Source organism: Prunus mume, linkage group LG3 (assembly GCF_029339155.1).
Source record: "Prunus mume cultivar Tortuosa linkage group LG3, ASM2933915v1, whole genome shotgun sequence".
In the NCBI taxonomy this organism is placed as follows: Eukaryota; Viridiplantae; Streptophyta; class Magnoliopsida; order Rosales; family Rosaceae; genus Prunus; species Prunus mume.
Window position 1 is genome coordinate 8419350 of NC_142700.1, and position 13519 is coordinate 8432868.

General features: G+C 36.8%; 2 protein-coding genes across 2 annotated transcripts; both read right to left on the minus strand.

Moving 5' to 3' along the window:
* Positions 1-1747: 1747 nt before the first annotated feature.
* Positions 1748-3315, minus strand: LOC103325531 (uncharacterized). The gene is made up of 2 exons (XM_008227711.2): positions 3032-3315; positions 1748-2081 (listed from the first exon to the last, which is right to left on the minus strand). The coding sequence occupies exons 1-2, from the start codon at positions 3246-3248 to the stop codon at positions 1939-1941; spliced, it is 360 nt and encodes a 119-aa protein (XP_008225933.2). The 5' UTR covers positions 3249-3315; the 3' UTR covers positions 1748-1938.
* Positions 3316-3634: 319 nt separating this feature from the next.
* On the minus strand, positions 3635-5406 carry FKBP13 (FK506-binding protein 13). Its single transcript, XM_008227713.2, has 5 exons — positions 4967-5406; positions 4654-4746; positions 4166-4226; positions 3995-4063; positions 3635-3889 (listed from the first exon to the last, which is right to left on the minus strand). The coding sequence occupies exons 1-5, from the start codon at positions 5336-5338 to the stop codon at positions 3825-3827; spliced, it is 660 nt and encodes a 219-aa protein (XP_008225935.2). The 5' UTR covers positions 5339-5406; the 3' UTR covers positions 3635-3824.
* Positions 5407-13519: the final 8113 nt, after the last annotated feature.

A 13519-nucleotide genomic window follows, 5' to 3' on the forward strand; every position in this document is an offset into this window, starting at 1 on the left:
CTATGACTTTTCTGCTATGGACCAATTTTGACTGCCAAAATCTGTGTTATTTTAATAAAAGCACTTAATTATAAAGTTTCATTTTGTGTAGCTATATTCTGAGAAATACAAACACTTTAATTAAAAGTGATTATAGCTTTTTTAACTATAAAGTTTGTCCTTTTCAATCTGAATCTTTCTGATTGAACTTCCTCCTACATGCTTTGGTGACTTGAAGATTCAACAATGAAAGTACACCAAGCTAAGCAATATCTAATAGACTTCCCATTAATTATTAAACTACTTTTATTTGTGAGATAACCAATGTTAGACTTTTACCATGTTGATATAAAAAAGCAGAATGATGCAAGCAGATTCATTTTTAAAATGTTTAGGTACAGCTGCATTCATGCTTTGCTTTGCATGATGTTTTGATCTGATTCCAAATTTACTTTAAATTTTTATGATCAGCCTATCTAGGTCATGTTTCATGCCTTAAGCGACTGATTAAGGATTGACAGATGGAGATTAAGTCCTTAAAAAATGAAGTTTTGATATGTCAATTTTTTAAATAAATTGTTGTCATAATACACATATTTACTCTTGCTCCTTTCTATCATGGTTTTCTTTCTTAATCACAAATTTGAAAGTGATTTCACATCACATAGACTAATCGAAACCCGATTTCCAATACTCGCTTTTCTACATCTTTATAGTAAAGAAACAAGGGTTTCTCCGAATTCAAGCAAAAATGATATCTAATTATGATTAATTAGGTTGATTTCCAATACTCACTTTTCTACATCATTTTAACCCACCGTTTTTTATACGGATCAGAGCAGAATAATGAAAAATAAAAAATAATTATTTAAACAAATTAAACCAAACTATCGGTATGCGTATAATTTGTATGAGATGTCCACCCAACTCCTAGGCTATACAACCAATTAGACATAATGGCGTGTTGGAAAGGACAGAATAGGTCAATTGTATTAGGAGAATAAATTAAAAAAACCAAAACAAAAAGAGTAAGCGGAGGACTTGACCATAAAATTTCTATATCTCCTCAAGTCGTCTCTAGATAGTCAAAGATAAAATTGCTGACTTTGCAAGACAAGTTTTTTGGAGTGTTTGAAGGGGCAAGCAATTATAATATGCCTCGCCACTGCAGGAATTTAATCTGCTCACCTACTGCATCTCATTGGACGGAAGAATCATGGGTCAACTTCATTTGTGAGCTCATTGATCCTTTTGTTTTTCCTTCTAATCACAACTGGCTGGTTACGTATGAATCCACGCCACATGTTTCAGTTAATTGGCTACAAGCGTGACAATTTATAATCCAATTCCAAGTGGTGGACTAATTTGTTCATCGCTTACATTGATATAACCGTCATTACATTTAAAAGGCATATTTGGAGGGCTAACCCCATGTGGATTATTATTATTATTATATATTTTTCAAATCAAATCGACAAATTCCATGCAACTAAAATAGTGAAAACATATGCCCCACATTGGATCAATATAAAATTAACAAACATGCCCAAGAAACGGCTGCAAACCAACTCAACAGAAGAAATATCTCAACACAGAGAAAACGCAAGTCTCCTCCTGATTGGTGTAGAATGCATATCACTCACTTCAATTCAAAGCAATCTGTAGTTGATTGTGACCGTATAGCCGAAAAACCAAAAACCAAGAACGAAAACTAACAGGGAAAAAGAGCATACTCTTCTGCAAAATTAGCATCAGAACAAAATGGAAATTGCAGTTTCAACAGAAAACCATCCATAAATCCTGCTTAAACTCAAAGTTAACATATGACATGGGCTCTCGGTTACAATTTAGGGAGGATAACTCTCAAGTATCTAGAAAATAAAACCAGAATACAAAGACAGCCTTAAAGATACTCATATCCCATTGTGGCTACAATTGGGCATTCATATGCTCATAGAGTTATATATGACGCTTCTTAACCTTGCCCCCCTTGCCTTGACGCCTTCTTTTACCCACCTTAAATACCCTCTTGGATTTCTTGCCTATCCCACCACCAGGCTTCAAAAAGTTCATTCTTTGATTGCCACCGACCATATCCACATCTATTAAAGGAAAAAAGACATCATCCAGATCAGTAAACTTGAACATGGCCAACAGATAAATTAATTGATGCTGATTGGCAAGAAAATGCAACAGGTCATTAAGAAAACTAAAAATTTCGTAAATCGCATTCTCGCCCGTAATATATGATCATCCAAAAGGCAGGCATCATGTAATTGCAATTATGCATAAGAATGCTAGCATACAACCTCAACATTAATGAAAAGCACCAAATGTATATTCAACATAATATATTATTTATTATCCAACAAACCTATGGTGCCACTGATTCCCGCCAAATGACTACTCTTATATCTTGCTTAACAATAGGGAAGACATTTTATGAAAACATCAGATATCCAACACCAAGGGATACAGAAACTCAAAATCTACGTCGTTGGGAGATAAATTACTGAAACAAGGCCTCCAGCCCATCTAATTCTATTTGTTTGTTCACTTGTTTGTTTGTGTACTTGGCCATTTTACATAATCAACTCTAAATTCAGACTACCTGTATAAACCAAGCATACGGATCATGCTTTAAGCTGAAATCAAATCCATACTAAAATCTTCTAGATAGTGTCTACGCCAGTAAACAACGAGAATCCCGGGTACACAACTCACTTCTTGAATAGTATCTTTCTGAAATACTAACCTACTCTAGTTATTTTTACGACCAAAATATCATTTTTCACAATAACTCCAATAATATACTTCGTAAAGAGAATAATCCATCACAAAACATGTATATCTGTCCTTCTTTGAATATGTTAAGAGCTAGCAAAAAGGACCGTTTTCAATTATCAAAGGGCATCACAAAAACCAAGTGGGTGTATACAAATTCAAACAAAATTAGCAACAATAGGGACTAAATACATAATTTCCAACAAATTAAGTAAAAAAATAGCACATGGGAACGTGAATATAGCACAAAAGAGAAATTGGAGCATACCCATGTTGCTTGTTGAGGCCGTAGTGCTGTCAGTTGTAGTGACCTCCATAGCAGAACCGGATTTAGGAGGCGGCCGTACAGGCAGCTTAGGGGCAGCGAGGGCAGCTTCCTGGGCAGCGAGCTTAGCTTCGTCTTTCTTGTCGTAGTAAGGCTCTACCATCTCTCTCCGAATGGCTCTCAGTCTCTTCTCTCTCTTACATCTCATCGACTTCGCCATTGTCACCGCCTCTTACCTCTTGATTTTGGGTTTAGGGTTTTGCGAAGCAAAAGAGACCCCAAAAACGATTTAGTTTAGGTATTTATAGCTTCGGAGTTTGGAGAGTCATACAGCCGGTCCGGCTCGGCCGGTTCGGCTCTGTTCGGTTACTTGGATTATTATGATTTAGGGCGGATTTGAATTTCCCAATTTAGCCCCAAATGTATTGACAAAGAAATTTTCTCTTATAAATTTTATCTACCAATCTTAATTTGTAAAATTAATTTCTGTTCAACTCAGTAAAATTAAGAAATTAAGCTTGAGGCCCTCATTAATTTTCTTTTAATTACTTGATTAGTACACTCAAAGGTTAAAGTTGGAAATAGTTTGGTTTGAACTTTGATCAATGACTCATAAGAAAGACAGCTCCATTGCTAAAAGAGTAACATGCTCATAGGCAGAGATGTTTCTTCTTCTCATAACAATATGCTGACATATCCAAAGGCAGCCAAACATACACATTATCATCCCTCCATTTTACCACTAGGCAAACAATTCACAAGAGACACTGCTGCTGGCTGGCTCTTGGGCCACTTCTCATGCCTTGCCAATGAATTCCACATCAAACAGAAGAACTGAATCTGGAGGAATAATGCATGAGCCTGCACCATGGCATATACAGTAGTAAGTTAGTAACCAAATAAGACTATCTTGCACTTCATCTGGTTCTACAAAGAGAGGGAACAAAATGTGACTGCTTAGCTTACCTCCTCTACATCCAGCTCCTCTTATGCCGTATGCGAGTTCTGGAGGAAGCTTCAAGGTGCGTTTTCCCCCTAATCAAGTTATAAAGACTAATCAACTTCTTGTTGTCATGGATTTGACAAGGGTAGTGGGATTAATAGGGTAAACATGGCGTTCATGGATTTTTACTATACCAGCAAGCATTGGAGGAATTCCATCACCACCTAGAATACCTTGATCCCACCCTTTGATAACCTGTGAGATTTCGAAGAATGCAAATTAACAATACTTCAATTTAGATAGAGAGGGCTAAAGGAGTCTTGCTTATGTGTGCTACGTGCAGTGAGGTGATTAGCAATGAGATTACTAAATGTGGTACAAATAGTTTTATTCGGAGTAAAATCTTAACACTGAAAAAGTTGGGCGATTTCATTCAAGAAGGGCATTGCCTTTTTACAGGCAGCAGTTTTTATGTTTAGTGGACAAGAGTTTCAAACAATGATCACAAACAAATCCCCTAAAGACCTCAAGTAAGGTTCTTGAGCAACAATATCAATATTTTGAAGGCAGGAGACACCACCCAATTTAGGGAAGTCCAGAGCACAAATAAGGAAAATTTTGGTCCAGGCAAACACATGAGTTGCTGCAAATTATGAACATATTCAAATAGTGATATGCATACCTCACCAACACCAACACGAAAGGTAAGGGGCTTCCCACGATTGTAGCTGCTATCAAACACCTTCCCATTCTCCAATTTCCCAACATAGTGTGCCTGCATTTGCATTACAAAATTGATCAGAACAGAACCCAGATACATAAGACCCTGATTTGCCCACTAGGTCCTAAAATTAATTCAACTCAACAATTATTAGACTTCTTAACAATTTTGTCTGTTTTAAGCAAATACAACAAAAAAACCAACAAACCCATGTTTAATTTTATGCAACAGAACCCATGGTATATATATATATATATATAGAATTCTTTAATACCCTAATCAGCTGTCCTTGAACAGCCTCAGGGCCATATCCCACAACTTTGTCACAGAAAGCGAGGCCAGAGGGAGATATAGTTAGCTCGCAAGTGGCCCCTTCAGCTGCTTGAGTGGGTTGAGGGGCCAAGAGTACATCAAGAAGGCCAAGACAGAAGCCAAAGCCAATTGCTTCTCTTCTCTTAAGCAAATTTGGGTTCTCATTTAGCTGCAGTACTTGTTCAGAAGAAGAAGATGAGCTTCTTCTCTGTGGATGGCTTAAGATTTTGACTCTTGATGTTTCTGATGTTGTGACATCCCTCTGGAGCAAAATGTTTTGTGTTCTCAACTTTCTGGGATTGCAAGTGCCAAGTGAAGATGCCAACGAACTCATTTCAATTTTCAACCAACCACTAATCCGATAGAGATAAATCAAGATTGGCTTCTGCAACAAAATTTTATTGTTCATGGGACTCTGGTTGAATGCTATATGGACCAACCCAGGAGCTTATATGGGCTTTGGTAATGACCAACTGGAAGCCCACTTAAGGCAGCCTGTGTACTACAGAATTTGCCAAAGAGATGAAATAAAAAAAATGTGAACTTTCATTCCATTTTTTGCTTTTCTGGCTGTTGATCTTAGGAAATGCCTAAACTCTCACACACTATACAAATGTTATAATTCGAACTCACAATCTTTCCAAATAGATACATAATCATACCATTCTTTAGCAATGAGTGTCCTTTCACAAAACATATCAAATGGCTAGAAGTCTGATTATGTATCTAATCTTTACAGAAATCGAGAGGTTGATTGATCTATTCTATATCACAGTTCTTTTTTTCTTTTTTAAATTTATTTAAAAAAAAAGCCTTGCAAGCAATATAGTTGATGTCTTCTGCAAACAGAAAATTTAGCTTGCTTAATGTGCTAAACTCTGCTCAAGGAATTTTATGATTCTATGACTCTAATTCCCACATCTATGACTTTTAAAACAGAAAAGCCTTACTTAAATTCATTGTGTTTCTATTTTATTTTATTTTATTTTTTGGTCAATTTCAGTTTGGTGCTCTGTGGTTTCACTCATAAGACACATTTGCCCATGTCCTCTCAATTTTAACAATAAACTACCCCAACATTGAAAATTTGTTGCAATGTGACTTCGTCGTTAGCTTAACCGTTAAAAATTCTGTTAAGTGATGAGTTGTCAATTTCAGGGAGATTTGACGAAAACCCCAACGACGGCATCACATTGCAACAATTGGAAAGACCGGGGTATCTAATTGCAAAAATTGAGAGGACGAAAACAAACATGCCTTACGAGTGAAACCACATGATACCAAATCGGAATTGACCTTCTTCTTCTTTTCTTTTTTTTCTTTTTTTTTTTTTTTGTTTTTGTTTTTGTGAAATGGGTAAGAAGTTGGTAAGAAGCTTGTTAATCCAGTAAAGAAGTTCATTAATCAATATTTAAACTTGAAAAGAAGTTTTGGTGGCATAGCTTCAGTGAACAGAACGTAATTTGCAGCTACATAAGCTCTTGATCTCTAGAATTTTCTATTTTCTCTTCACATTCAAATCGCTGAATCTAAATTTAGAGCTAGCCAATACCCTCCCAGTAAAAAATCTCCAATTACAGAATCTCCAACCACCCTAAAACAACTATATCCCCCACCACCCTAAAATGAATCATAGATAACCTCTGGGGGTCGTTTAGTATGTCGAATTGTCATAAATTTGACTAAATACTGGGATTATCTTGGATTCGCTAGGCCTAGCATAAAGCGGATAAGCCTTGTACTGCGTTTGGTGTACGATTGAACTAGGACAAAGAACCAACCGAACCAAACTAAACCAAACCAAAAAAGGAGGTTTTTGTGACCAAACCGAAAAGTCAACATTGGACTTGACCCGAACCATTGACTTTGGTTCAACTTCGGGTCTAAAAAATTTTAAACCGGTGGACCTGAACCAAACTGCATAATATTTAATTATATATGCATTTTCTAACGGTGGTTGCGGTTCAGAAACTGCGAATTCTTACCCAAACCGCAAACCGACCGACTATTTGCGATATGGTGATTTTTGAAACCGTAAAAAGCGGTCGGTTACCTGAATTAGCGGTTTAAAACTGCAAGTTCTTTTTGTGTCATAAAAATCCAATCTTCCACATTTTAGGCCCAATTTTGATGCTTCTTTTGAAGCTTTTTGAGTTCAAACATACTTTAACCCAAAAATATAAATTCACAACCTAAATAAATAAATTCACAACCTCTACTTCTCAAGCATATATAAATTCACAACCTCCTCAACTTCTCAAGCATTCACAACCTAAAGAAAATTGAAGTTACAATTCCAAGCATTCCAATTAAAGTTAAACTTCTCAAGTATTAACAACCTCAACTTCTCAAGCATTCCAATTCCAAATCCTTTACAGTGCGTTTGGATGAGAAAATTTAAAAGTACAAAGGATTTCATAAATGATGGAATTTAAAATGACGGAAATTAATGTTCTAGAATTTGTGAAGTTTCTTGTTTGGGTGACTGAATCAAAACACATAATTTAACCTTTAATTGTAAAGTTATCTTTTTTAAAGCTCAATCTCTCTTGGGACTTTAGAAATGACGACTTTTACATAGAATTTAAACTTGGGATTTATGATCTCCAAATTCCATATTTTTTTCCACGCGGAATTTCTAAATTTCTATGTTTTTTTATCCAAACACCGGAATTGGTTCATGTCAATTTAGAAATTTTGAGTTTTGTCAAAATCCCAAGTTTATTTTCCTCATCCAAACGCACCATTAAAGTTACAAACCATAAGGAAAATGCAATACAAAATGAATTAAAGTTACAACCCAAAGGAAAAATCCAATTTAAAGTTAATTAAAGTTACAAACTAAAAGAAAAATGCAATGCACCAATGTTACAAATAAAGTTACAAACTCAAGTGTTGGTGATGGTGAGTGGATTTGAAGGACTCCGTTGTGTTGTTTGAGCACCAATGTTATCTACAAAATGCAATTTTTTTTTTTTTTAATATAGTCGCGGCTTGCGGTAACCGCAAGTTTTGAAAATCAAATACCGCACATGCTGTTCGGTTCTTCATATCGCAAATACGGTTCAGTTTCGCGCAATTGCGGTTCCATTGCGGTAAATTGTCGGTTGATTTTTGCAATTTTTCTATTTAAAATGCCACCCCTAGCATTTTCCATGTGTCATTGCCTAATCGGCTTAAAGAAGAGTTTATGCGGAGTCTGCTTGCACTGGATCATTACCCTCACAAAGTAACCTAACCTAACTCGCTCACTCTCATTCGTCTCTCTCTCTCTCTCAGCCCTAAGAGCAACTCCACCCATTTGCCCTTTTTCATGGCAGGGGGGCTAGGGCAGCTACTATTCACGTGAATAGTGGTTGCCCTTGCAAAAAGCAATGTGTATTTCCACCTATTGCCATGGCAAAGGGCAATTACTATTCTTTCTTTTTTTTCACAATTTTTTTTACCTCAATAATTAATTTGAATAATATTTTCAGATAAGATTTTCAGGTTCCTACATGTTAAGACTATTCATATCTCATAAAATTTCCGGATAAGATTTTTTGGTTTAAATTTCAGATACATTTCAACATTCAAATTTCAGATAAATTTCAAATTTTAAATTTCAGATACATTTCAAATTTCAAATACATCTCAAATTTCGGAGGAATTTCAAATTTCAGATAAATTTCAAAATTCAAATTTCGGATGAATTTCAACATTCAAATTTCAAATTTCATATGAATTTCAAATTTCAGATAAGATTTTCATCCTCTAAAATCGAGCCACGTGTTATCCTTATCTGGCCAAAATTTTCTATAAAACCATAGACTCAGCTTATACCTCTCACGCCACATCTTTCTATACTTTCATTTCTCAAAGTTTAGAATTCATACTCCATTCTCAATGGAAGACATGAGGAGATGCTTGGAGAGGCAAGACGAGAAACAAATGAGAGAAGTCGTAGATGAGCTGAAAGGCAAAGATTGCAGAAAGAAGAAGATCAACAAGTTGTCATAGCAGTGACTTTGATTGATGAAGAGAACCAAGGTCGCCGCCGTGATTCACAAGTCGGCCGTGCTCCGAATGTGGACAGACATAGGCATTCTCAGGGTAAGAATCTTTTGCAAGATTATTTTATCCCAACTTCTTTGTACTCTGATGTTGATTTTCGAAGGCAACCCCATTTGTTCTATAAAGTCATGCATGATATTTGCAATTATGATGCATACTTTGTTCAAAAGTGTGACGCTGCTGGGGTTTTAGGACTTCTTCCGGAGCAAAAACTTACAATTGTTATACGAATGTTGGCGTATCGTTCATCTGCTGATTAGGTGGATGAGATTGCCCTGATGGGGAAGCCCACTATGTTAGAGGCCTTGGTAAGATTTTGTGATGCAGTCGAAACTTTGTACACTAGGGACTACCTGCAGATCTACGCCCAGGGACCTCCAACGGCTTTACAAAAGCGAAGCTTGAGATTTCAGGAATGATTTGTAGCATCGACTGCATGCACTGGCAATGGAAGAATTGCCCAACTGCCTGGCAAAGAGATTACGGAAATAGAAAATGCCAAAAAAGTATCATCCTTGAAGCCATTGTTGGATTCAATACATGGGTTTGGCATGCCTTCTTACCTGAGGTGGACCACATTTGTCAAATCAATTCCGAATCCCCGATCCTAGAAGCAAAGATTATTTGCTTCCTATCAAGAAGGATACAGGAAAGATGTCGAAAGGTGTTTTGGCATCCTCCAACCTCAGTGGTTAATTATTCGAGGTGCGGCTCGTATGTTTGATGAGGAGGTGCTGGAGAGCATTATGATGACTTGCATGATCCTCCATAATATGATTGTGGAGGATGAGTATGATTATGATGCTGCAGAGGTCTACAAACTGGATCCCATGAACACGGCCTTGACACGAATTTATGAAAAGCTCACGGGGCCAAGTGGAGAACCATTGGAGCAGGAACCATTGGTTAGGGATGGTCGTTTCATGACCCATATGATTGATCGATATACATAGATGCAACCTTCTTATATTCATGAAAGGCGTCAAGTTGACTTGATGGAGCATCTTTGGGCTGTGAAAGGCAATGACGGTGAATGATGGAGCATAGATGCTTTGGTTAGGTTTTATTTAGTTATGGTTTGGTTATGTTGTTTTTTTTATATTATGGTTTGGTTGTGGTTTGTTTTTATTATTGTGCTTTGGTTATAGTTTTTTTTATTATTTTATTATGCTTTGGTTGTGGTTTTTCCTTTTGAAAATGCAAGAAACATTAAAATATATATATATATATATATATATTAGGACATTAAACTTAATCAAACAAAAATTACAAAATATTTACCTCGCTACTAAGATTTTCCCCACTTCTATGGTTGCCCCTCACTTTTGCCAAGGCATCTCTCCATTTTCCCAACTCTTTATTGAGAATTTTCCACCTACTAGACAATGCCATTTCCGTACGAGTCAACCCCGGAATTCTTTCACAAAATTCGGCATGAATTTTTTTCCACATATGACAAAATTTCATCTCATTGCCTGACATGGGACAATGACTAATTTGGACCCAACACTCCGACAAGAAAACATCTTCCATGGTGCTCCATGCCCCTCCGGTTTCGATAGAAGAAGCCATAAAGATAAGAACAATTTGAAAGAGAATAAAATTTTGAGTAAAGAGTGAATAATAGTAGAAGTATAAGAAAATGTATGAGGATTGGTGTTGAAAGTGAAGGGTATTGATAGGTATTTATAGAAGAAAAAAGATTCATAATTTTTTGATATTTTTTTTTAAAAAAATTCAAATTTTTTTCATAATTTTATAGCCAAAAAGGTCAGCCGTTGGATTGGAGGAGGAGAAGCGGATCGGGCGCCTGTAAGGACACGTGTCTTCTAGTTATTGGAAACGCACAGGATGACGTCGGTGCACGCGAGTTCCATTTTTTTTTTACGACGTCATCCTCCCCTTGGGCTGCAGGTCGGGCAAGACTTGCCTTCGGGGCCAGCCCATCTTCATGAGTCCCACAGCTAGCCCAGAAAAAAGTGGCCCGTTGGAACTAGATTTTTCGCCTGGCCTCCCCCCAGCCTTAGGCTTGGGCTCCTCGGTGGAGCTGCTCTAACTCACACTCGTCGCCCCTCTCTTGGTCTCACTAGCTCTTGTCGTCCTCACCAAATCGATAGCGACGACTACCGCTAAGGCGTCATTGTTGTCTTTGTCGCTCTCTCTATCTCTTGTCTCACTCATCCCCTCTATCTCTCTCTCTCTCACCTCACCCTCTCCTCTCTCTCGCTCTGCACCTCTCTTTCTGCACCTTGACAACAATCCCCCATAGTTGAAGACCCAGATCGAGCTTTCATGTCTGATGCAGTAAGTAATCTGTTCTTTTCCTCACCCAAGTGGTCATGTCCTAGTTCTTTTACTTTCAGTTTCATCAATTCTTCAATATTTTCAATGTAGTTTGATGGCTATCTGTGATTTGCTCACTAATCTCAGATTTCAGTTTAGCTTGAAGTATTTGACAAAAGTGAAGATAACTGCTTGGTGATATCTTCACTTTATCTTCAATATTCTTCACTTTGAGTACCCATTGGTTGGTCTGTAGGGAAATTTTTTTTTTTTAAAAAAAGGCTTCTTTTTATTTTAACTTCAAAAAAGTATGGATATTTGACAAAAGTGAAGATTACTGATCGGTGGGACTGATATTTGATGCTTCATTTTGTATTTGGTTGATTAAATATTGATGGAAATAAAAAGTTAACATCCCGTGACACTTGGCTGAAATAGATTTCTTAAGAAAACGGAACAACAGAGCTTATAAGATGTTTTGAATGATAACTGATTGAGGAGTGTTTTGATTTGTGTATTTGAGTTGATTGAGGTGCTATAACTTGTTTTGATCTGTTTAAATGATTTGAGACAAAAACTGCAAACACTTTTTTTGGTTGGTGAAATTAACTAACGAGTTGGAGTATGATTCTGGTTGTTTGGTGAGTAATTTTTAATTGATACAAGTGGTTTTTTTTTTTTTTTGGCCAGCTCCCTTACTTGATACAATCATACAAGTGAATATGTTTGGTATTTAAAATTTAATTTGGTGTTTTACTTGTATTTTTTGTCATGGGTTGTAGAATATAATTTGGTGCTTTACTTGTATTTTTTGTCATGGCCTGGGATGTAACTTGTAAGAAAGAACTAATTTGATAGTTGGATGATGCTTGTGATTATGATTAGTTTAGAAACCTTAAAAAAGCAAGTTATAGTTGAGTTGAATTTTCAAGATTTGGGTAAGGAAAAACAAAATGGGCTTTAATGGATGGCCTGTTTGAAAAATTGGCATTGTGAAAAAGACTAACAAAATTGGGCTTTTGAATAAATAAACTAATTAGGTTTTGGCAATTTGACCCCAAAAAAAGTGGGTTGGGCTTAAAAAACTAGTATTGGGCTAAAGCCCAAAACCGACCAAAAATGTCAGAATTGAACCGGAGCCTATCAAGTCGGCCCATTTTTGACTTTGAGTTTGGACCCGACCCAACCTGAGAACCGATATCTTACTCGGTTCGGCTCATGAGTCACTCAAAATTATACTCGACCCGAATTGTGCCCAGGCCTAATGAAGACCTAAACATAAATTGTCGAACCTCTATCACCGTGGTCATCTGCAATCGTCATGGTCATCTGCCATCACCAAAGACGCATACCATCGCCTTCTGCCATCGCCGTCGTTGCCTGCCATCGCGGTCTGCAACCCATAATCGGTGGTTGTGATTGCCGCTTGCGTGTTGAGTGGTTGCTGCTGGCGCTTGGGTGGAATTGGTTGTAGAAGCTTGGGTCGGGACTAGTAGTCCCTCATTTTCACATGGGTTTCACTAATAACACATAAAAAGGTGTTTTTGGTGGGCTTAGGATTACTAATCCAAGTTAATACTAGGACCAGGTGACAACAAACATGGAATTAATTTTTAACCAAGCCAATTCAAGCCAACGAGGTGTAACAAACGAGCCCCTAATGTCTTGATCGTTAATGGCCTCGCAGCAACCGTGATCTCTACAAACCTCTAAACTATAAACCAATTCACTAACAATCTGCAAAAGCAAAACTCAAACCTATTTTGGGCGGTCAGATGTTTAGATTCAATATGATAATTTCCTCCAATATCTTAAATTGGTGCAATTGTGCAACCATGTGGCATCCGTAGACAATCATAATTCAATCTAGGTTCGAATGTAATGTACCAACGTTTCTTCTATTTGCACTTTCTCTACATTTTCTTTTTTCGATCTTATCATTTAAGAAAATCTATATTACATATTTTCATTCTAAAGATATGCTAATTCATGTCATACTATTCTTATTTATATACCCCTCATCTGAAGGTAGCCGCAGCATCATAAGAAAGTAACCATATGCAATATTGTTATTAATTTAGATGTTAGCACCATTAGAAATACCAACAACAATTATAGTTTATTTAACAATTCAGTTTTTTTTTTTGGTTGGTCGTTTTCAAAGTCAGGTTCACAATTG